Raw genomic sequence first — 23642 nt, 5'->3', positions numbered from 1 at the left:
TCATGAGACACGGCTTTACCCTGCAAATGGTGTGAAACTATTCGTTTGTGACACTGATTTCCCTGCAGACCGATTTCCCTACAATATATAATGGCCCTGTTCAGACCTGGTATGAACATCACTCATCCGATCCCGTGTGGATAATGCAAAGTGATACTGTTCACACCTGGCATTAAACATGTGCACTCCAGGATGTGTCTCCCTTGACAACATGTGATCAGTTCTGGCTTCCCCCACCCTGTGTTCAAACACACGCTGATGTCGTGTCTGTGCGAGCGAGCAAAACTATGCTTTTAACGACTTGACTGACTCTACAGATGTGTTCATTGGTGATGTTTGTAGAGATACACGCAGACAGAGGGACTTTAGAAAGACTGTGCACACACTGCTTCACCATTACATAACATTTTAACCACATTCAAAAAGACTTGATGCATTGCTCAGCAGTGGTGGCGACAAATGTACCAACATTTCCATGTCACGAGGATGGATTGCATCCATGCATGCTCCCAAATTTGGCCATGTGTCCTAAAACACTAAAACACTTAGTGCTGTCTGCATGTGGTGGGATCAATTAGGATGGATATTAATACTAGATATATCGACGTTCTCTCACGTGTGATAAGATAATCGATACACCGGGGCAAATTTTGATGATTAAGACGCTCTAAAGTAAACGATCCCTGTCATTTTTATTTGCCTGGTGTCAATACTTGTCTGATGTCTTTGCACAACACTGCCAAATGGATGAGGGAAATTTGGGTGGAAGTCACCTGGCAGCAGTAGAGGGAGTTTACAGTGGGATAATGGTTCAATACATAGACTTTATGCACTTCTTGATGTTGTGTTGAACATTATGATTATCACAGAATCATTATATTGTGATAGTATTCGTATTGTGGACCATGTATTCTGTATCGTATATCATTAGGTAATCTGTGATTCCCACTAGTTAATACCAGGTATCTTCCAATTAGAAAAGTGATGGAAGAAAGTAGGAGTAGAGTTTGTTTTGTAACCACAAGACATGCTGTTACCTCTCATTTGCACTTAAATGGAAGGGTGTTGATTAGTGAGTTTCCCACTTATTAATTTTACTTTCTTGGAAGGTTTTATTTATTTCATTCTGTTTCTTTTCTTTTTTTATTTTCTACCGCCTATTAACTGAATAACTGACTATCCTTGTCTTTTTTGACAGGATCTTCCCTGAGTCACTGCGTTGGTTGCTGGCCACGCAGCAGTACTGTCGCTCAAAGTGGATCATGGGACACATAGCGACTAAAAACAGGGTGAACATGGAGCTCGACGTGGATAACATCCTCACAGGTAACGCTGCATACATTGACTGATTTAAAAGACACACGATTACTGTGTACATACAGGACATAGTGTTATGTGCTGTCTTGTCTTAAGTAAGTGGTTTTGTGTGTTTTTGGTTTTTTTTTGTAAGGCAGCGTGTGTAGAAGTATCCCCATCTGCCGCTTTCCTAAATAAGCCAGATTGACAAGGTTATATCTATTTCCTGTCTTGTTACCATAGTAACACGCCACCTCAGAGGCAGCAGTGGGTGTTGAACATTACATTATGACACTCTAGAAGGTCCATTAATTTCATTATAGCCCGGATGGGTGGACATGAGCCACATTGATGGTGTACAGGCGCCAGATGGACGCAGGTCAGGAACTTTGACCCCTGTTAACTGTTAATGTCTGTGCTCATAGGACCTGCCAGAGGCAAAGAGCAAAGGCCACCGTGTGTTAAATGTTACAGCAAATATGGGACTGTATGTGACTTAATAGTGCTGTTTGTTTGTTTTTACAGTAAATCTTTTTTTTTGCAATTGCTCACCGGCAAGGTTGCTGTGTCAGATGAATTTCAGAGAATGTATGCGTCTGGTGGCTTTATGTAAACTCTGTGATGTAGTAAGCAGTTTGAAAAGTAAACAGTTAATGACCCGAAAGCAAATATTCATGTGGGCTAAGGGTGTGCGCCTACATACACACTGTCAATGTCTTCAAAGTTACCTCCATCTTCTTTTTGTTTTTGTTTTTTTACATGAAACCCTAAGGGACATCATGGCTGCAGAGCTTTCTAGAGCAAAATGTCATTAGCTATACTTGGCTATATAGTACATCAGTACAATGATGGAGGGTTGCACCTGTCTCTCTCCGTCTCAGTCCACATTACAAAACTTTAATAAAGGTGTCGATTGCACAGACGGAAATCATCCTCATCAGATCATCAGCGTGTGGAGAGAAACACTGTGACAAAATGTGCAGCGAGCATTGATAATTCTTTGAATGTGCCGCATTTTTCATATGCGCCACACAAACTTTTATGGGCCTAATGAATGAGCAGTTTAGTGAATTATCTTTATTGCACGTTTTACTGCAGAGCCGTTTCTCAGACACATTGCAAACACGCATAAAAAAAAAAAAAATCAAGCAGTGTTAGGAAAATGTAAACTGTGCCTCTGCATCACATTTTAAGTTTACTGTTTCAAATCTCTTGGAACAAGAGATGTATTGACCAGTTATTTAAACTGATGGTTTGTATTTTTGATGATTGCTCTATTTGGAAGAATTTTTATTTCTCACTGCCCTTTTGTGTGCAATAGAGAAGAATAATGAGAGGAAAGATGCTAGGAAACTAGACGGTAAACGAGGATAGTGTGAATGAATATGGTCGAATGATTCTCAGCTGCAAAATCCCTCATTAGGAATGGATTTTAATTGGAGATTATGTGTAAAACATGTGCAACAGTGACCTTTAGCATTTAAAATGTATTGGCATTCAAATGTATTTCTGTGTGTCGGCAACATTTGAAGAAAGTGTGTCTGCTTTAGTGCAGCAGCAGAGAATAATCACATGACGAGACGAGACGAGAAGACCACAATAACGGGCTGTTGGCTATAAATGTTATATATAGCCATCAATACATAGTGAAAGAAAGAAGGCAGGGAGAAGTTCTCGGTTTTGCTTCCCTGTCTGGGAGAGTATTATCCACACTGGCATCAACTTCCTCTCCTCTTTCCCCACTGCAGACACTTGATTATTTGCTATCATCTGGTCCAGATGTTTTCGAGAGTGAGGCTAGTATTATTCGATGTGTTCTTGGGCAAGACGCTTAACCCCATGTTGCGTGCGAAAGATGATTTACCATCTAAATATTAGTAGCTTTTACACGCAATGAGAGCTAAAATACAAAGAACAAAAAGTCTACCTCATAATAATTCATTACTATGTTTACAGTCATACAGTAAGGCTCAACAACATTTATGATGGAACAGCAGTGGTGCTTTATTGTCCAGGGTGTCACTTCCTCAGACTCCTCTACAAAGCTGCTTTTGTCCACTCGGCATATCCTTGTTGACGGTGCTCTACACTCGTTCTTAGACTAGGCTCGCTTGCCACTCGTAACCAATTTAGTTAATGTATGTTAACATTATAGTCTAATGCAGAAGTGCTTTGTAGCAGAAGCACTCAGTGAGAAACTGACGGCACATTTCAGCACCCAGAGACTGTGCTGGGGCAGCTATGAGTAAAGTGCATTGCCACAGACGCTAATTTATCCTCTCTTGTGCTTTTATAGGAACCGTCTGTCCCCAACCCTTACAGCAGTTTCCCTTCTTTCAATCGCATTGTGTTAAATTTCAGTCAGGAAATTGGTGCATGGTGATGGTGGTTTGTCACTTGATGAAGAAGAGATGGCTTGGATGAGACATCATTTGTCTTCTTTTGAATGAGTTGCGCTCACAGCACCCTCTGCTGGACAGTTTGATCATACCTTCAAACTTTCTGATGTGCTTCTAGGCTGTATATTTTGAACCTGGACAGGTTTTTAAGGTTTGCACTGTGTTCATATTAAAGATCAGTCATTGGTTTACTTTCATTTAAACGGCAATACTCAATACCTACATGTGTGCCTTAATTGCACAGAGAACTGCTGATGCTTACTTTTTCACTTCTCAAGATCATTTTTTGCTTTCTGTTCCATATGCCTGTACTAAATTGGGTAACAGGGCTTTTGTCCATTCTGCACCTTTTGCATGGAATGTGTTGCAGAAAGACTGGAGTTAATTTTGTTAAGCACTTTTAAATCCAAACTGAGAGTTCTTGAGGCCGACTCCACACCATACACTTGTTTTTCATAATATGCTTGAAAATGTAATCGTTTTAACTGTGTGAATGTTTTGTAGTTGCTGTTGCCTGTCTTGACCAGGACTCTCTTGGCCAGGTTCTTAATCTCAATGGGAAAAAAGTGCATTAATTTGGTCAATTAGATTAGAGAGATGCATCTTTTGCACTATTTGCAGCATTCGTTCTGTGAAAATCTCCTTAACAACCAAGCAAAATTGGTGTGGAAATGGAAATATTACTAAATGATTCAATATCGCATTGAATCTAATCAGAAATCAAATCAAATCTGCTGGAGCTGCAACTAACAGTTATTTTCGTAATCGATTAATCTTTTTTTTGAAAATGTTCAGAAAAACGTTGATCAGTAATTGTCAAACCTGGAAATGACAATGTTCTTGAATGTTTTGTTTTGTCCACAAAAAATATTCACATTTAAGAAGCTAAAACGGCGATTACACTGCTTTGACCCAAATTCAAATGCACGAGACCGGAGGCAAGACGCAAGGTTCAAGAGTCTTTATTGTTCCTCTTGAAAAAACAAACAAAATATCAGGAACACTTTGTCTTTAAAGGAGTAAATAAAACAAAACTTAAGCACTTGAGCTAACTGAGTAAAATAGCGAGACAGACAAGGACACAAGGTTTTCTCAGGTAGCATAAACGCCGCACTGGCACATGACTGAGGGACTGGGAACACTATATAGGAGGAGAGGGAATCAAGGGCAGGTGTGAGTGATTACTGAGGATCACCAGGTGAAGTGCATGAGGGAATTAGGGGAAGGTGTGTCAAGGCAGATGAAGTGCCAGTGTGACAGGAAGACCTGAACGTTTACCAAAATAAAAGGGGAAGTGAAAACAAACCCAACACCAAATTGTGACATGAAACATAAACTTAACCAGATGCTACGAAACAAAACAAAAACACTAAAAGGTCCCATATTTTGCCTAATCTACTTATTAATCATTTAAATCCTTATAGTTGGGACTCTGGAGGCCCTACCAGTCGGCAAATTGTGAAAAAATATGACTCACTCAAGTTTTTGTGGTCCTCCTCAGTGTAAGTACAGGAGATAAAACACGCGATGTTGACTTCTGCGCTCGTTGGGACTTCACAGGACGCTAAATTCCTGGAATTGTTGTATCGCGGAGCTCTGCTTTGTCCGTAAAACACGCGAGAGTGCTGGCGAGGACAACGGCATCCGAAAACGGGAAGCCTGCAAAAAGTTATATTCTTGGCTGCACAGTGCAGTACAGAGTTCTACACAAACTTCCAGCCTCAGAGGATTTATCTGTCCAGTGGATACATGTTATATATGACGGCAATGTGCCTGCTAGAGCCTGCAAATGATCACTGTTCCAAATGCTAACTGCTGTTAGCTCCCAGTTTTACATGCTTTTTTTTATTTTTAAGGTGGACCTAAAGAGATACTACTAAACCGAGCGTTCTGAACAGGGCTGTTTTGGCCAAAGCACGTCACAGACACATGTTCATTAGGACACCAGGGAACTAGTTTAAATTGGAGAAATAGGGTATAACATGGGACCTTTAACAAATCTGGCACGTCGTGACAAAAATAGTTTGACGATTAATCGATTAATCGATTATTAATCGATTAATTGTTTCAGCTCTAAAATCTGCACAGTAAGAAGGAAATCTGTAGTAATACCAGCCCTGCTTGCGGTACTATTGGTATAGATGAGAGTGGCTAATGTACAGCTGATCACAGCACCCAGGAAGTGAAAGCTAGAAAGTGAGAGTGCACATGCACAGGAGGAGATAACGTGAACCAGTTTATGATTCACACAAAGAACAGACTAGTCCTCCTGCCTGACTGACTGATGCTGAATGTACTTAGTGCTGCCGCAGAGGAGGAGTTGGCGAATGATGTCAAGAAGCGAGACACGACAAATGCATGTGTAATAATTGATTAGATCATCTCGCGGGAGTGGTTGTCATGAGTCTAGGCAGAGTGGGTCTTACTCTGGGAATCACTGGGAAAGCCTGCGCGATACAGCGAAAGATCACCCCCGAGGCAGTGGTGTGAAATGCTGTGTCACATGACTGAGTCATCTCGGACGCACAGTACCACAAAGCAGAGGTGTGTTGCTATGGCAACTCGCAGACTGATACCAAAACACGCAGTGTGGGTATTGCACACATATCAGAGGCAGCTCATGGGTGGAGCCCTGTCAGGAAACGTGGCGGTTCCTCTCTAAGCGTCGTCATACCTGTCTCATCTGGCAGCAGGACAGTGATTGTGTGGGTAGAAACATGCTCATTAAAAATGCATGCAGATTTTTTCCGTGGTTGCAATACATAAGGGGGGGGGGCTCCTTTTGTCCTAATAAACACAGATTGGTGTTGACAACTGGCAAACAAAGCATCAGACAACGGGATTTCATATGCTGCCGTGTTTGTATAGACTCAGCAGCCACTTTGTTAGGGACACACGACCCAGAGAGCTGCACCTTGCTGGATATTTCCTTCAGACCTTTCTCCCTAGAGATCGTTGAGCTTGGAAATCCCAGTAGATCAGCAGTGAATTACTCAGACGAGCCCATCTGGCACCAACAACGGTGCCATATGTTCAGAGTCAATTAAATCACCTTTCTTTCTCGTTCTGCTGCCCAGTTCAGCAGGTGTTGAACAGGTGTACCTAATGAAGTGGCCAGTCAGAATATGTTTATAGTATTCAGACCTAGTATTTTATTTATTATACTCTATATACAGCGTGGTGTGGTTTTAGAGATTGCCTTCAAAAGTCCAGCACTGACCACGCTCCATTATTTGTTTATTTTGTTATTATTTCTTTCCAGAACTGCAGAGAGCTCTTCAAAAGAAACCCAAAAAGACATGCATCGTGAAAATGGTCGGGACGCGAAACCTGTGGAAGAACATCGTCGTGCTCTGCGTTAACTCGTAAGTATTAGTTTGGGCATTAATGTGTGACAGGAAGAAAGGAAATGTGGGTAACACTTAGCATCACTTTACAGCAACAGCATGGCCATCGGAAAGTAATACTATAGTAACACTGTATTATTTTTATATTTATCACCAGGTAAAATCTTAATAATATTGTAATTGGTGATTTTGATTCTCAGATATTTTCATCTGAAGGGATTACTGTAATTCTCATTATCAAACTATGACCTGGATTTTACCTTGAAACAACACATTATTACTGCAATATTATCTTTTGATTTCCACACTATGACAATTGATATAACCAAGTTGCATAGTGCATCAGAAATAAGATTCTATTATCATAATTTTACCTCCATATTACAAATTATTACCATACTAACACCATGCTGCTACTGTACTGTATTGTTCCGTGTTTTTGAAATGTGTGAGAGTGTAGGGCGAGGCGATGCCGGTCAGGCCATTTTGTACTGTTTAGATGCCACTATTAACCTGGCGGCTCGATAAAGCATTGATCGATGGCCCGCGATGCTTTTGCCCTTCCACACTTGTGCTCCTCCCTCATTTTCATCTCCAGTGGGATCCCTCCTCCTCCTCCTCCTCCTCCTCCTCGTTGTCCTCCTTTTCTTTTTTCTCTCCATTTGAGACCTCATCTCATCTCTAGCCGAGCAGACACAGCTTTAGCTCTGCTCCTGTGCTCCGTGTCCCTGACTCCCGACTCGGCATAAATATTACATGAGCTGTGTCCTTATGAAACATTAGGCAGCCGGGAGAAAAGGGTGTGAGTGTTTGCTTGGGTTTTTTATTTTTTATTTTATGAGCATATGTGTGTGTGTGTGTGTGTGTGTGTGTATACTTTGGGGTGTATGCTCAGTGAGCCAGTGTTTACATGTGTGCAGCGACATAGAAATGGGCTTTCTTTGAGATGAGAGCAAACATTTGACAGGTCTTCCTTTTCACTCACTAACCTCTTCTTGTGTCTTATATCTCTTATATGGATAGGCTGAAGGAAAAAAGTATATTTTAAATGAATTCACTGCAATTCTGATTCATTGTTATTAAAGCAGCACCGATGAAATTAAATGTACTAGGACGAAATACAGATTGATGAAATGATTTGTTTGTGCTTTCTAAGTAAGATGTAAATATGATTGAATGAGCTTGTTTTGAGACATAAGAATTTTTTGGTGATTTGACTGAGTTTTGGAGATAATTAAGGGATTACTAGTTTGCCAATATGCCATAGTGCTTGGGCCGAAACCTGATACTGAGTACAGTACAGTAGATGTAGATATAAAATTTCCTCATTATGCAAAATAAGCACCCATTACATGATAATAGTTGTAGAGGGCGCTAGCATAGAAGAAATGCTAGCGCCCGAAAGCCGATACCGATACGTCGTTCCTTTCTCCATTAGTCTCTTTTTATTTATTCTTTTTTTATTCTATTTTTCATACTCATGTCACAGTTGTAGATAAAATGTCTTCATTGTGTAAAATAAACCACAATTAAAAAATAATAGCTGTAGAGGGCGCTAGCATAGAAATGCTAGCGCCTGAAAACCGATACCGATACGTCTTTCCTATCTCCATTAGTCTCTTTTTATTTATTCTTTTTTATTAGATTTTTCATACTCATGTTGCAGTTGTAGATAAAATGTCTTCATTGTGTAAAATAAACCACCATTAAAAAAATTATAGCTGTAGAGGGCGCTAGCATTGAAGAAATGCTAGCGCCTGAAAACCGATACGAGACGTCTTTCCTTTCTCCATTAACGTCTTCTGTATTGAAATTAACATGATATTTTTCATACTCGTGTTGCAGTAGTAGATAAAATGTCTTCATTGTGCATAATAAATTATAGCTGTAGAGGGCGCTAGAAAAGTCAAGGACACAGCTGCCTATTTAGCCAACTGTTTCAGTCATTAGTCTGTAGTTTGGCTAAGATACATGTTGTTAATGGAGACTGTGTGAAGAGTTGTTGTTGTCCGTCCAGACTAATATCCTGTAATGTAATGTAGCCACTGTTCTCTCTCATACGCCTTTTGTGTTTTACTCCGCTCACCGCTTTCCCCTCTGCTCTTTAATGCAGGCTAACAGGCTATGGGATCCATCACTGCTTCGCCCGCAGCATGATGGACCCCGAAGCCGTGGAAACCACCATGTTCCATAACTTCTATGCAGACTATTACACCATGGCCGGCATTGCAGTGGCGTCCTGCATGGCCCTGTGTCCGGCCGTGGGTCTGATGGGCCGGCGCGGCGGCCTTCTCATGTTCATGATCATCACTGCGCTGGCATCGCTGCTGCAGCTGGGCCTGCTCAATTGTGAGTGAAGACATTTTCCATTCCACTTACATGCGAAATTCAACCTGTTTCGGGTGTAATTTGAGCGTATCGATGATAATAGATAACGTAATATTGAGAAAGCACTCTCTATATTCAAGAAGCTCTGAAACTCAATTTTAACTGGAGGGCATAAAACTCTCCATTTCATCCAGAGTCCTTGCTTGCATTTAAGTGGCAGTTTGACATTTTGGGGAAAAGGCTTGTTTGCCATCTTGCTGAAAGTTATATGAGAAGATCAATACCACTTTCATGTCTGTATGCTAAATATAAAGCCGAGTGCCAGTAGCGTAGCATGAAGACAATAAGCGAGGGAGAAACATCTACCCTGGCTGTCCCTTTGCTGGCCTCACTCCAAAACAATATCAACATGAAACCAACAGTCGTGCGTTTCCACACAACTGTTGGTTTATGTTTAACATGTGTAAGTAAATTCAATCGTGCTCAAAATGTATTTTTCTACGAAACAAGCTATTGGTGTTACCTGTAGCTGTTTGTAATTGACCAGTGAAAAAAAGAGTTGTAATTATTCTGTTATTCTGTCAATGTGTACCCAAAAAAAACTTCAACAAGTACATTTTAGCTAGTTACAAATGAGCGAGACCTAATGTTTAACCGGAGTCAACATGTCAAGGTTATTGTGTGTTTTGTAACACTGTGTGTGATGCGTTTTGGGGCAACATGTGTGCATGTGCTTTGTTTTTTAATATTTGATTATGGATTTAATTCATTGTCTGAGTACATATGATTTTATTGTATTATGTTTCTCACTGACAGATTTGTCTTTTATTCTCCTCTAGTGCTGGGGAAGTACAGTGGCCACCTGAATATAGGTAGGATCTTCATCTCTTTCTTTCTCTCCTGAAGTCGTGTATTTACTGATGATGTCTGAGCTGGGCAGACAAACTGATTAATAATTGATTACTCCGCCTTTGCTATCTTTCCCCCTTCTGTCATTTTCGCCAGCATCACGTTCTTCGTGTACGATCTGAATCGTATTGAAACCTTGACTTTTATCACGCGACTTCATCACGTTGCACTATCATGATGAGGTTTGGATAAATAGGTGGCGTGCAGATACGCTGCGGTGTTTCACTAGGCGTAAAATCCACAAAACCCTGTGGAGAATCTTAATGAATATAACGTGACTCACTTTTCAATTATTTATCTTTGTGTCCAGGACGATGAGCGTCTTTGTTGTAGAGCTGCCAGTCTCAGCATCAACCTTTGCTCACTGCTCTCCTCTGTTTACCAATACATGCACACACTAATTCCCTGTTGTAAGAAGCAAGAGCTGATCACAGAGCAGTCTCATCTCCATATGTCAACATATCTTATTCATGTAAAATTACATAATAATAATTATAATACAAAAAACGTGTTGAACCCGACTCTGGTTCAGAGAAACTCATCAAAAAATAAATAGTACTGGGAAACTTCCTGTTTTTTTTTTTTGTTTTAGTTATAGTTATTTAGTTATATTTAATATAAACATGTGAATTATACTTTTTTGCAAGGTCAGATTATCTAAAACTGTGTGGTGTTCCGTGGCTGCAAAGACGGACCATACTTAACGTGGTCTGAATACCCATTTTCAGAAGCTACTTTTCTTCATAATTTGTGTTTTCATTACAAAACACACTAAAGATGAACTTTAACTCGGTTCCGCATGAAAAGTTCAAACTTGCACATCCGGGCTACAAAGGCTGTTCAGTTCAGCCTGTTGAAAATGATCCAACCACTTTTGTATCAGGTTACATCCGTGTCAGTCACATGATCCAAGAAACACAATAGTCTTTTTAAATCTAATATTTTACAGCTATACATTCCTTTTACAATACTAGGAAGTGGTTATATTTCACCTTCTTTGCTTTTTTTTTTTTTTTTTTTATATTTTAAATAATTATGGAAGCAATTCTCCTATCCTTCTCCTCTTATTGGTTTCATTCCCTATGGTGTTAAATAAAGCATAAATACTATATACAATATTTTACTTTTAAATAGTAGCTGTGCTTCGTTAATAACATTCCCAGCTCTGCTGTCTTTTCTCCTGACTGCTTTGGACACTGACTCTGGATTGCCGTGTGTGTGTGTGTGTCTCCTGCTTTGTCTGCAGATAGCTCAGGTACGCTGAATAAGAACTTCTCCATTGCCTTCTCCATCATCGGCATGTTCTCCTCCCATGCAGTCAGCAACCTGAGCATCTTCTTTTGTGCCGAGATCACGCCCACTGTGATCAGGTAAGCTTCTCCAAAAACACTGTCGCTCGTCACAAGGGGGGGGGGGGGGACTAAATGGTTAACCAAACATGGAGTTCATGATTCATGTTTTTAAGAGATAAGTCAACAATGTGTTCATGTTGCCTCTTCTTTTTAAAAACTGTTGACCTGGCTTATATTAATCAGGTGTTACGGCAGATGGTGCTGCCTCGAAAACAGTGAGTTGCTGACTCACAGCCGACTGTTCACTGTCAGTGTAATCCACGGTTTGTACAAATTAGCCATACCCCCCCCCCCCCCCCCCCCCATGAAGAATATATGACACAAAGCTGCATATTCATGATCTGAGGTTATGTAAGTGGTATTGTTCTGGTGACAGTGCTTGAAGGGCGCCATTCAGTGGTGACTATAGGGAATGGCAGAAAAAGGATTGAGAGTGGAGGGATGTACTGCAGCACTCTGCTGCTGTGGAATAAAAGGCTGTGCTCTAGTGGAGATTATACAAATCCCCTTGTGTGTGATTAATATTTTTTTTAGATTTATCAGGTCACATTTACTTAATCCTGAAGTACCTAGAATGATAGTGTTTTCCGTCTTCTCACAGGGGTGGTGGCCTGGGCCTGGTCCTGGCCAGTGCTGGATTTGGCATGCTGACTGCACCCATAATGGAGCTGCACAATCAGAAGGGCTATTTCCTTCACCACATTATATTTGCCTGCTGCACTCTCATCTGCATCATCTGCATTCTTCTGCTGCCAGAGACGCGCTACCAGCCCCTCCCTGAGACCCTGGCTGACGGCGAAAGCTACAGTCGCCAACCTCTCCTTCCTCCGAGGAAACCGGGGGAACAGCGCCTCTTGCTGGCTCAGTCCGAGAGCAGCAGGGACTACACCAGGGTGCATGACACGCCACTCCACGAAGCAGCAGTCACCGCAGTGTCCACCATGGACTCCACGGCCTCCTCGGCTGTAGATTTGACAGCTCCGTCGGTGGGTGATATGACCGCCCCCACATTCATGGAGGTACACGGCGGCAGGTCTGAGCTTAAAGACCCCAACAGCCGGTCAGTGTCGTCTTTATCCACAACCTCCCTCACAGCCGTGGGCAGGGACAACATCATATGTGCCAGCAAAGAACACCTGCTGTCTTCCACTCCTTTACACAAAGCACCGTGCGTCACAGACCCGCTCCTGACGGGCGCTGAAGAACCTCCAGCAATAGTTCAGGATTCTCTGGAGCCCGCGAAAGATTCCGCCCTTCTTGAAATCGGTGACATTGCTCCGTCTTCTTCAACAGAATCAGTCGCTGCTGCTCCTGCCCCGTCACTGAGCTCCTCGACTCCGCCTGTCCCTGAAACCGTGCCCACCTCCTTAATGGTCACACCTGTCATCGAGCCGCCACCGACCTCCACGCTGGAATCCCCGAACCCTGTATTCACTGACATTGACACCATCGCCATGGAATTTGACCCGACGTCGCCAGAGGACACTCGTGTCACTTTAGCTCCTACTACTACTACTACTCCCCGTGACTCCCCTACTCCATCCATGCATGACAGCCTGCCTCCATCCCCTGCTCCCTCTCCAGTTCCTATAACAGACTGCAACATTTCCACTGACCCTCCACCCTCCATTAGCACACACTCTGACATCCCCATCCAGTTAAAAATAGGAGATGAATCTCCATCTCCTCCTCCTTCACCTAGAGACTCTCCCATACCCGTTGTTATAGACTCCCAGCCGTCAGAGTTAGAGTCTACTCCCCCCCCTGTTAATGATATATCTCCTCCTCCTCCTTCTCCCCCGAGCCAAATCACCGTTTCCCCTTCAGCCACTCCACCACCACCCATTGACTCAGACCATTTGCCCTCAGAGAACTCTCCCACTCCCCCCCTCACAGATACTGTCAATACCACTGCGGTGTCTGCTACCATCCTCCCCATCACAGACATTGTGCATAGCTCCGCTCCAGAATCAGCCACACTGACTGTTACAGACACTGTACCAGGTTCAGCCGCCTCCCTCGCCTTAGACACGGCGCCATCTTCCGTCACGGATTCCGCGTCGACAGAAGCGACCCCCTCCTCCCTAATGGACTACACCGTGTCCTCCCCCATAGACTCTGGTGTCCTCCCCATCACGGACAGTGCCAGCATAGAGAACAACATTGCCAACAGCTTGGCTTTGTCGTGATGTGGAGCTGCAGGACAGGAAAAAAGAAGCTTTCACGGCGGCCCACGTCTAACTATTGCCAGAGAGAAGGGAGAGGGGCAAGAACTATCCTGCTCAGACTTCAGATATTTAACGAAGACTGTCACCACCTGGAGTTGAGTAGATATGTGTTACTCGATTGTTGTATGTTTCTCAATGACCCCCCCCCCCCCCCTTCCCTTGCCCCTTCTCCCCTTTTCCTGCATTTAGCCAATAAATGAGCCCACCAAGTGAGAGAGTGCCAGAGGCTGGTTTGTGACAATGTGACAGTATCTTCTGCTCTTTTTGAACGTCACTGGAATTCACCAGCCTATAAAACTATTTTGTTGCAACCGAACTGCGGGGGGAGATTACAGTTTGCCATTTTAAAGAGACTCACAACCATACCTACAATCACTGAGACGTGTCATCAGGGCCGAGACATGCAACGATGCTAACAAAAAACAAAACGCGTCTAATCACAGGTGCTTTTGCTCAAATATCATGTCTGTCTTAACACATATTTGAAAAAAAAATAAAAATCAAATCGCTTTACCTGTGTGGGCTAGAAAATCTGAATGTTACAGTACTCTTACTGTTTATAAGAAAAACAAAGCTATCCAAATTGGGAGTGATTTTCTTTTTCTTTTTTTTTTCTAAAGACAATGCCAAAAACTACTCTGACCAAAATTAAATGTAGACACAGTGCTAAAGCATTTGTATTGACACAGTATTTTGAGAAATACCGTGTAGCAGTCCCCTGCCATTGAATGTATGTGGATTCAAGTGATTTAGATAAGGCTTATTTCGAAAATACTAATTAAGAATTAAATTAATTCTGACAATTGAGAGATTAATTGTACTAAACTGCTTTCGTAAATACGTGGTTCACATTTTATTGGAAAGTGACATTAGGCTGGGAGAACGTACCCATATTTTGTCGGTATGAAGAAACTTATTTTTCCAGTCGTTTCAGTCAATTAAATTTATGGTATGCAAATGCTTTTCTTTGTAAATGTGATATTGTAAATGCATAATTAGCTGTTGAGCTTGATTGATCTTTTTCTTTTTCTTTTTTTTTTTTTAATCTCAAACAAAAGTATTATTTTGAACGATCTCCCATACTAAGCGTGTCCTTATTGTACAAGGCTGTACTTCATTCTAACAGTATTTGTGGCACCTTCATGTTTCGCAGTAAGGGGACAAAGCATGACAAAAAAAATTGTGAAAACAACGAGCAAACCGTTACGAAGAAAAAAACAAAAAAAACAAGACACAAAGCTATTTTTTTAAATTAAACCCGTGGATGGCAACTGTCACATCACCAACCTTCAGTGTGTTTTCCAAATCATGGATTTAAAGTACTGTATGTCAGTTTCTTCATGCGCAAACTGAGTTTACCATAATAATGCAATATTTCATACGTTTATCAACATCACAGGTCAAATCCTTATTTATAGATACACTCATTAGTGATTGTAAAGCGGCAGAGTCTTTCTTAAGGAGGCACTATGTCTTCTGAGGTCCACGTCGACGCATGGACGACATTATACTTGACTTAACTGCAGTGTGTGTGTGTGTGTGTGTTTGTGTAACTTGACAGCTTCATACATCGCAGGTTGTGACATTTGTCTAAGAAAGATGTGTGATTATGGATAGACTACTGTTTACAACAATCTTCATAATAATAATAATAATAATAATAATGATGATGATGATAAGTAATAATACTTCTTACACTGTACTGTAAAAACGTCGGAGCCAACAAAATGATGTCTCATCATTTCAAATGTAATAAAACTTATCTGTACAGTATACTATTATTATATCATCTTACATTTACTGTATTGATGATCGAGTAAAATGTCATTCAGGAGGTAAAGACAACATTTAAGTACAACTTCACAGGTACTTTGTTCACCAAAATTTGATTTTATCCGAGTTGGAGATGCACTGACAAAAGCTACTTGTCTTTTGGTGTATGAATGACTGGACTGACCTGGCTGTGTTTTTTTTTGTTTTTTTTGTTTGTTTGTTTGTTTTAAACTGAAATTAAGTTTGAATCAACGTATGAAAGCTTGTTTCAGGGTGATCCTTTTAATTTATCCTCAAATCAACTAGCTTCCTTTTTAGGTGATTAATTTAAAGGAATATTTTAATGTATGTATGTTATGCTGCTAAGCCTCAAAGCACAATGCCCTGCAATCATGTGATAACTGGTTTTGGTGGCGCTTGACATCTTAACAGTAAAAAAGAGAAAAAAAAAAAGAAAAAGGGAAATTGGATTGGGATTTTTACTCGTTTAATTTCAACTTTTGCAGTAGAGCCATGTGTGATGTACTTTGTGGGGACGGGGAGAGAAGCCTGGATTTAATATGGAATTCTTGGCATGTGCAGCGGAGACTGGGTCGGCTTCATCGGTCAGTAGCTTCACGTTATTCCGACTCCCCCCCCCCCCGTTGTCTGCGAGTGTCTTTTCTCTCAGTCTCTCAGTGTGCGTATTGCAGATATTGAACTATGTCTCACCCAAACTCCACGCAAGCGCCAGTGTGAAGACAGTGACTCATCAAAAACACTGACAAAACCGTTGCTTCCATTGAACAACTCCCATGCAGCCGTTTCACTGCGACCAAAGGAGTTGTTTCATGTTCTTTGTCAACATTTGGTTTGACTGAATTTGGAGTCAAATGACAATAAAATTCAGTAAAAGCAATGCCAAGCATAAGCAATCGGTTGGACAGACTGACACTCCTTTTGGTAGAAAATGGAACAAAAATGGGTTCTATCTTTGTAAATAGCAAATGTGTGGAAACCCCTAGGTTTGATGACTTAAAAGCTCCTAGATGGTAGTGTGGGTGGGAAATATGGTATGGATTTTTCAAGTTGACATGAAGTCCCCAGTGTACACATTTCAGGTTTTGATTCTCTCGACCTTGCGACTCAGAATCTCCTGACGGGAGATTTGAATGAATGTAAAAAAAACAAAAAAAAAAACATCGATTGTACCATTTATAATTTCCAATTGTTTAAGTTTCATTGTCATTGTTTTTGTTTTAATAGACATAATGCACTTGTATATAAGCCATACTAGTTGTTAAAATAAACCACTATTTATTGATCAACGGTGAATATCTGTGAGTGTTTTCTTTTAGTGTGTGACATCTAACGGTAAGACTGTAAAGGGAACTACGGTGGCCTTTACGGTGGCCTTTGCATACCAGCATTCCCAATCTATTTCTATATCTATTGTGAATTATTATGTAAAAAAAATAGATAATTTTCACCTTGTAGTAGTAGGACAAACAGACAAATGTGGTTAAGCTTCTAAATGATACAAAAAAAATAATTATGTTATATCATAGAGTTTAGTTGTCTGCCGTGTTGTTGTGAACTTTATGTTTTTATGGTGGTTGGCAAAAGAATTGAAAGGCGCATTACCGCCACACTTATTGCTCCGCCACTGGCGCGCAAAGAATTCTGAGATGTGACAAGTGGGACAACCCACGGCGCTGTGCTGTGACGCATTTGGACGCAGCCATTTTCTGAGCAGCAGTGTAGGAGCCATTTGTGTCGAATGTTGGCATGTGACACTTTTGTTTGTGAAATATTTCATAATGTTATTTGGGCTGTAAAGTACAGTATATATGAGTCACGTGGGGGGGGGGTGCACACACTTCTCACCAGACCCACACACATCACAATAGGAAAAAGATAATATATTTGTCAATTGTCAAATAATAACTACAATTGATGAGAGACACACACATTTGCACACGTGTACATATTGGTGGGGACATACGTCCATATGCAAACCCACACACTTACAGTAGGTCTGCGTCAGATCACCCTTCGTGCCGGTGTGATAACGACAAATAAAGTTAATGGACAAAACACAGTCCAAAAACATACAATATGGGGATTAGGTAGATTGGACACTAGATTGACCGTGGGTGTGATCGTGAGAGTGGGGCGTTGTACCCATGCCTATCGCCCTATGTCATCTGTGATTGGCACAGCGACCCTCATGTGGAGGATGAAGCAGTAGAAGATGAATGGATGGAACACTTTAAACTGCCATTACAAATAGAATTACCTTTGGAAACTGTTCATGGGCACTTTGTGTTTTCATCTCACTTTACTAGCGCAATGTTGCTGTTGCCTCTTGAACTCAAACAAAACACTTCCTGTGTGTGCAGCATGTGGATGTTCCTGGACGACGGGAGATCTTAAAGGTCCCATATTATGCAAAATCAACTTTTTAATCATTTAAATCCTTATATTTGGGACTCTGGAGGTGCTATCAGTCGGTGTGAAAAAAGATGACACACTCAAGTTTTTGTGGTCCTCCTCAGTCTTACAGGAATTAAAACACAAGATGTTGACTTCCGTGCTCACTGGGACGTGACAGTGCTAAATTCCTGGAATTGTTGTCTCGCGGAGAGAACATGCGAGAGTGCTGGCGAGGGCAACAGTATCCGAAAACCGGAGGCCCGCAAAAAGTTCTATTCTTGGCTCCACAGTGCAGCACAGAGTTCTACACAAACTTCCAGCCTCAGAGGATTTATCTGTCCAGTGAATACATGTTATATATGACAGCAATGTGCCTGCTAGAGCCTGCAAATGATCACTTATCCAAATGCTAACTGCTGTTAGCTCCCAATAGCCTCTGTGGCTGATGTAATTTCCTCTCACTTAAGTTTCGTTTTACTTTTTTTTTTTTTTTTTTTTACTTTTTAAGAGATACTACTAAACAGAGTGTTCTGAACAGGGCTGTTTTGTCACGGTGATTGAACTGCTGTGGTGCTTCATCCTTATGGTATTTTGACCAAAGCATTTTCACATGTCACACTTGGAGAAATAGGGTATGATATGAGTTGTTTAAGTTGTGTGGAGCTGGATCATTGTTTGAAGTTGTTTGACAAAGGCATTTGTTCGTATTTAGAAGTTACATACTACAGCTTTAATCCACACATTACTGTGGCACTTTTTTCTTTCCTGGGAGAGTTTTACATTTCCTGGCAGGAAAATCACTAGACGTGACAGGCGAGTCCACATCTCCTCTGCCCGGGACTGAGTGATGTCAGGAGGAGGATGATGCAGCAGGATCCTCTGGTCCACTGCATCAACCCGGAGCGCTCCTATTGGCCGACGGAGATACTGGGATGCTGCGCCGAGGTGTAAACGTCATCCGACCAGCAGCACGTTTATGTATATCGCCGGACCAACACCCGCCCTAGAAATGAGGCTGTAGGTGCTGACTTCTGAGGAAACACGTCGGTAAAAGACTGAAGACTTGGACGCCGGCGAAGCCGAGACAAACACGCTCTCTACCCGCATCCGCAGCGCACCATGAGGGAGATCGTTCACATCCAGGCTGGGCAGTGTGGAAACCAGATTGGGGCGAAGGTAAAACTATGACTAAATAACTATAAGAAGATAAAATAACATATCAAGTTTGAATTTTAATGCGCATTATTGACCCTGGCATTTATACTCCACTAATTAATGCATGTATATATATCCTTCATTCCAACCCTAAGGGCTCCGTTTATCGTTTGAAAAAGTTTGAGGTGGATTTATGATGTGTGTATATTGATGTGAACGCTTCAGCTGGCCTGAGCTCAGAGTCTGCAGCTGCAGCTTTGAGGCTCTGAGGCCCCCACCACTGCAGCTGCATACGCAGTTACACACCATATACCTGCCGCATTGGCTCCATTACTTATTATTAAAATGACTCCAGTGTGATGATCATTATGTTTGTTTCATGCTAGTTCTGGGAGGTGATAAGTGATGAGCATGGCATCGACCCCACCGGTACTTATCAAGGTGACAGTGAGCTGCAGCTGGAGAGGATAAATGTCTACTACAATGAGGCATCGGGTAACAATAACAGTTGTTTTCAATTATTTATGTTCTTGCATGTAGATTTTTTATATTTTTTTTAATTATCCTTGCACGACCTTCCACTATAGACCTCATTTGAATGACACAGTATGCTCACTGCAAGGGGAAAGTAGGTCCTACCATGAGTGCAGGGGAAATCAGGACAGTGAACCTGCTAAAATCAATCTCTCTCTCTTTTCTCTCTCTCTATCTGTGTGTGTTTTCTCTCTCTCTTTCTGTTTCCCTCTCTATAGGAAGGACAGGTATCTGCAGTGTGTCTCTCGCTGCCGCCAAGCTCACCACGCCACTCTCTCATCTCAGTGTCTGATTTTTATTGGTGTGGCATGTTGAAGGTCACTCCAAATGCATGTGTCGCTCAGCCACTCAGTTTATCAATTAAAAGAAAAGAAGACGGTGGAGCAATGACGCTTTCAGAAGCAGTCAGTGCAAACTGGGCGATATGCACCCAGGGTCATCATACATCACGTGCTTTGGCTAAATAAAAGGCCTGCACACAAAGAAAACACAGGGCTGACATAGCATATTAACCAACTGCAACCCTATCCCATTTCCTAGCAGCAGGCATAATTGATCCTTTGTTTCCATGTTGCATGCTGACATCAGAGTCACCTACTGGGTTACTACTGCATGCAGCACCCGGTGAAGAGGGGGGAAAGTGGCAGACTTTTTACATGGCCAGGTAGTGTGGGTGAGAGGAAAACAAGAGGCATGGGAGGATCACATCTTTGTTAGAATAGAGTCTGCACAGCTCAGCACTTGGAACCCTCCGTCGGCTCAGAGTAGCGCAGCATGCTGCAGCACTTTGCTTGCTCGAAGGGCCACAGGCCACAGGCAGAGAGGATGGCACAAGAAACAAGCACATAAAAGGATGTGCAATAAGCTTTTTAAAAAAAAACAAAAAAAACACCAATAACACTTTCTGATCAGTTTACTAAATATGGAGGAAAATCATATGTTGAGATATTGTGAGGGGTTTTTCCACAGCTCAGTAGAAATTACTTCATTTCTGCTGTTTCTTACTCCACCCTTCTATCCATTACTTCCCTCTGTCCCTCTATTCTCTGCTGTTGTTCATTCAAAAGGCAGCAAGTTTGTCCCAAGGGCCATTCTTGTGGACCTGGAGCCAGGAACCATGGATTCGGTTCGCTCTGGGCCATTTGGACAACTTTTCAGGCCTGACAACTTTGTCTTTGGTGAGTGGACATTAAATCATCGTGACATCTCCATGCACGTGCAGTTTAATAGGTGTTTGTGTGCGTCAGCAGCTGCGACCATGTCCTATGAAGGTGAGTTTCTCCTAAGCGTACTGCAGAGCACTGTGTGTTGGGAGCACGCAGTGCTCTGCAGCATCTCAGCAAAGTGCCAGCGGTGTGATCCATTGTCCACGTGCAGCGGTGTCAGACTGAGTAAGCTGTAATGGTGACTCAGCAGAAAACAAACACAAAAAAAGAAAACAATCTGCTCAGCGATGCGATACTGCAGCAGTGCTGATTATAAATGAGGATACAGGAGCCAAAAGAACTGCATCAAGGGATGGCGAGTGATTTGTGCTGACCAAGAAAACAAAGACGAATTGTCATGGAAAAGGTCCAGTGTGCAACATTTAGAGGGGGTTACATACTACCCATCAGCATTTGAATTGTGTGATTTTTGTGGCCTTTTTTTTGCAATTCCTTCCTGGGATGCGTAAGCCACTGTTGTTCCCTGATGCCCTCGGGAAAGGGAGGAGTGAGGAGTCCTCCCCCAATGTGCTGGACCTTTAACTCTGACTCAAATATAAAAATAAGGGTCACAGTTCATCATGTTTAGACCTCAATAATAATTTGTAAAGTCTGCCTTAGCAGAGAGCAGTGCAATAATCTGTCAAATATTATTTGTGTTTAAACCTTCAACAACGCAGGTCAGAGTGGAGCGGGAAATAACTGGGCCAAAGGTCACTACACGGAGGGCGCCGAGCTGGTTGACTCAGTTCTGGACGTGGTGAGGAAGGAGTCCGAGAACTGCGACTGCCTGCAGGGCTTTCAGCTCACACACTCTCTGGGAGGAGGCACAGGCTCGGGAATGGGCACGCTGCTCATCAGCAAGATACGCGAGGAGTATCCCGACCGCATCATGAATACTTTCAGCGTCATGCCCTCCCCGAAGGTGTCCGACACTGTGGTGGAGCCATACAACGCCACTCTTTCTGTCCACCAGCTTGTGGAAAACACAGACGAGACCTTCAGCATCGACAACGAGGCCCTGTACGACATTTGCTTTCGCACCTTGAAGCTGACCACACCTACCTATGGAGACCTCAACCACCTCGTGTCAGCCACCATGAGCGGTGTGACCACCTGCCTCCGCTTCCCTGGCCAACTAAACGCTGACCTCCGTAAGCTGGCAGTCAACATGGTGCCCTTCCCTCGCTTGCATTTCTTCATGCCGGGCTTTGCGCCTCTCACAAGCAGAGGCAGCCAGCAGTATCGTGCCCTCTCTGTGCCAGAGCTCACGCAACAAATGTTTGACGCCAAGAACATGATGGCAGCCTGCGACCCTCGTCACGGGCGCTACCTCACTGTGGCGGCCATCTTCCGTGGCCGCATGTCAATGAAGGAGGTGGACGAGCAGATGCTGAGCGTGCAAAACAAGAACAGCAGCTACTTTGTCGAGTGGATCCCGAACAATGTCAAGACGGCCGTTTGCGACATCCCGCCCCGCGGCCTCAAGATGTCCGCCACGTTCATCGGCAACAGCACAGCCATCCAGGAGCTGTTCAGGAGGATCTCGGAGCAGTTCACGGCCATGTTCCGCCGCAAGGCCTTCCTCCATTGGTACACCGGAGAGGGAATGGATGAGATGGAGTTCACAGAGGCAGAGAGCAACATGAATGACCTGGTGTCAGAGTATCAGCAGTACCAAGACGCCACAGCGGACGAGATGGGTGAATATGAAGAAGATGAAATAGAGGATGAGGAAGACGTCCGCCATGATGTTCGCCACTGATTATAATAACACTGATTACAGTGACATGGCATTTTGAATGAATTCCCAGCCAATAGTAATTGTTGCTGGGCACTACAGTCAGTTCAACTACATATTGCATTGTGCAGAACATGATGAAAATACAGTATAGCTGTTAAGCAAATCTTCAAATACACTGCATATAGATATGGCTTTTAAAGACAAAAAAAAAAAAAGAAGCACGACAGGTGTTACAATTATAAACATATGCAACTGTTATATTGTGCGGATTTCAAAGTCACGTTTGGCCAGTGTCGAAGAAGTAGTGCGGTCTTGTCCTAAATATTTTTGTAACATTTCTCTTCAATGTGCACTCACTCCCTCAAGTCTCGAATAAAACATTCATTCCTCTCATTACTTCACGTCATGTTTTTATTTGACACAGAGGTAAAGGCTAAACTCGTCACAATATACAGGAGACTTATCTCATGGAAAGACCAAAACAATAATGCAAAACAACTGATCAAGGTGTTTCCTGTGTAGGACAATAGCTTTGTATCCGTCCTAAATTATGGGAAACACTGTACATAGGCACTGTAGTTTATTTTAAATAGCTCTCACATTAAGTGTATTTGTACTTAGTTAAGTTAAAACATTGAATTGAAAGTCTCTGGGTATGTTAGTGTTAGACTAAAAGCAGGAAACAAGTCACACATCCCTACGACTGACTCACGTTTCTCACTTTGTTTGTTCATGCCATTTCTGACGAAAGAGCAAACATGTTGGGCAACGAGTGAAGCAACGTGAATCGACGGATGACTTCATCATAAACGGTGAATGCAGGCTTGTGACAACACTTCCAAACAACAGGGAGGGAGAATTCCGTGACAAACCGTGAACCGTGTTGACACTTAAATGTCATTCACACCAAAAAGTGAAGAAACTGTTAATTGAAATATGTTGACATTCTAGCCGCAC

General features: G+C 42.4%; 2 protein-coding genes across 4 annotated transcripts in view; both read left to right on the top strand.

Annotated features, from left to right (window-relative positions):
- LOC310927293 (solute carrier family 22 member 23-like) overlaps positions 1 to 14023 on the top strand; it is a gene marked incomplete at its 5' end in the record, with an annotated part of 40289 nt that extends 26266 nt beyond the window's left edge. The window contains 6 exons of the mRNA XM_083889587.1: positions 1199 to 1326; positions 6958 to 7060; positions 9156 to 9391; positions 10210 to 10242; positions 11526 to 11649; positions 12233 to 14023. Of these exons, the coding sequence (XP_083745713.1) occupies positions 1199 to 1326; positions 6958 to 7060; positions 9156 to 9391; positions 10210 to 10242; positions 11526 to 11649; positions 12233 to 13820 (2212 nt within the window). The 3' untranslated portion in view covers positions 13821 to 14023. The remainder of the gene's footprint in view (positions 1 to 1198; positions 1327 to 6957; positions 7061 to 9155; positions 9392 to 10209; positions 10243 to 11525; positions 11650 to 12232) is intronic.
- A 5143-nt stretch (positions 14024 to 19166) lies between these two features.
- On the top strand, positions 19167 to 22706 carry LOC310928092 (tubulin beta-2A chain; the record flags this gene model as incomplete). Of its 3 annotated transcripts, none has more annotated exons than XM_083890566.1 (4): positions 19167 to 19223; positions 19589 to 19697; positions 20804 to 20914; positions 21622 to 22706. In XM_083890566.1, 4 exons carry the CDS (start codon positions 19167 to 19169, stop codon positions 22704 to 22706), a joined length of 1362 nt encoding a protein of 453 aa, XP_083746692.1. The 3 variants fall into 3 exon arrangements, with proteins under 3 accessions (XP_083746692.1, XP_083746691.1, XP_083746690.1); XM_083890565.1 differs by having other exon boundaries at positions 20795 to 20914; XM_083890564.1 differs by having other exon boundaries at positions 19589 to 19712.
- Positions 22707 to 23642: the final 936 nt, after the last annotated feature.

Source organism: Microchirus variegatus (genome assembly GCF_963457635.1).
Source record: "Microchirus variegatus genome assembly, chromosome: 5".
Lineage (NCBI taxonomy): Eukaryota > Metazoa > Chordata > Actinopteri > Pleuronectiformes > Soleidae > Microchirus > Microchirus variegatus.
Note: the sequence above shows the minus strand (reverse complement) of the source record. Positions and strands in the feature narration are given on the sequence as shown.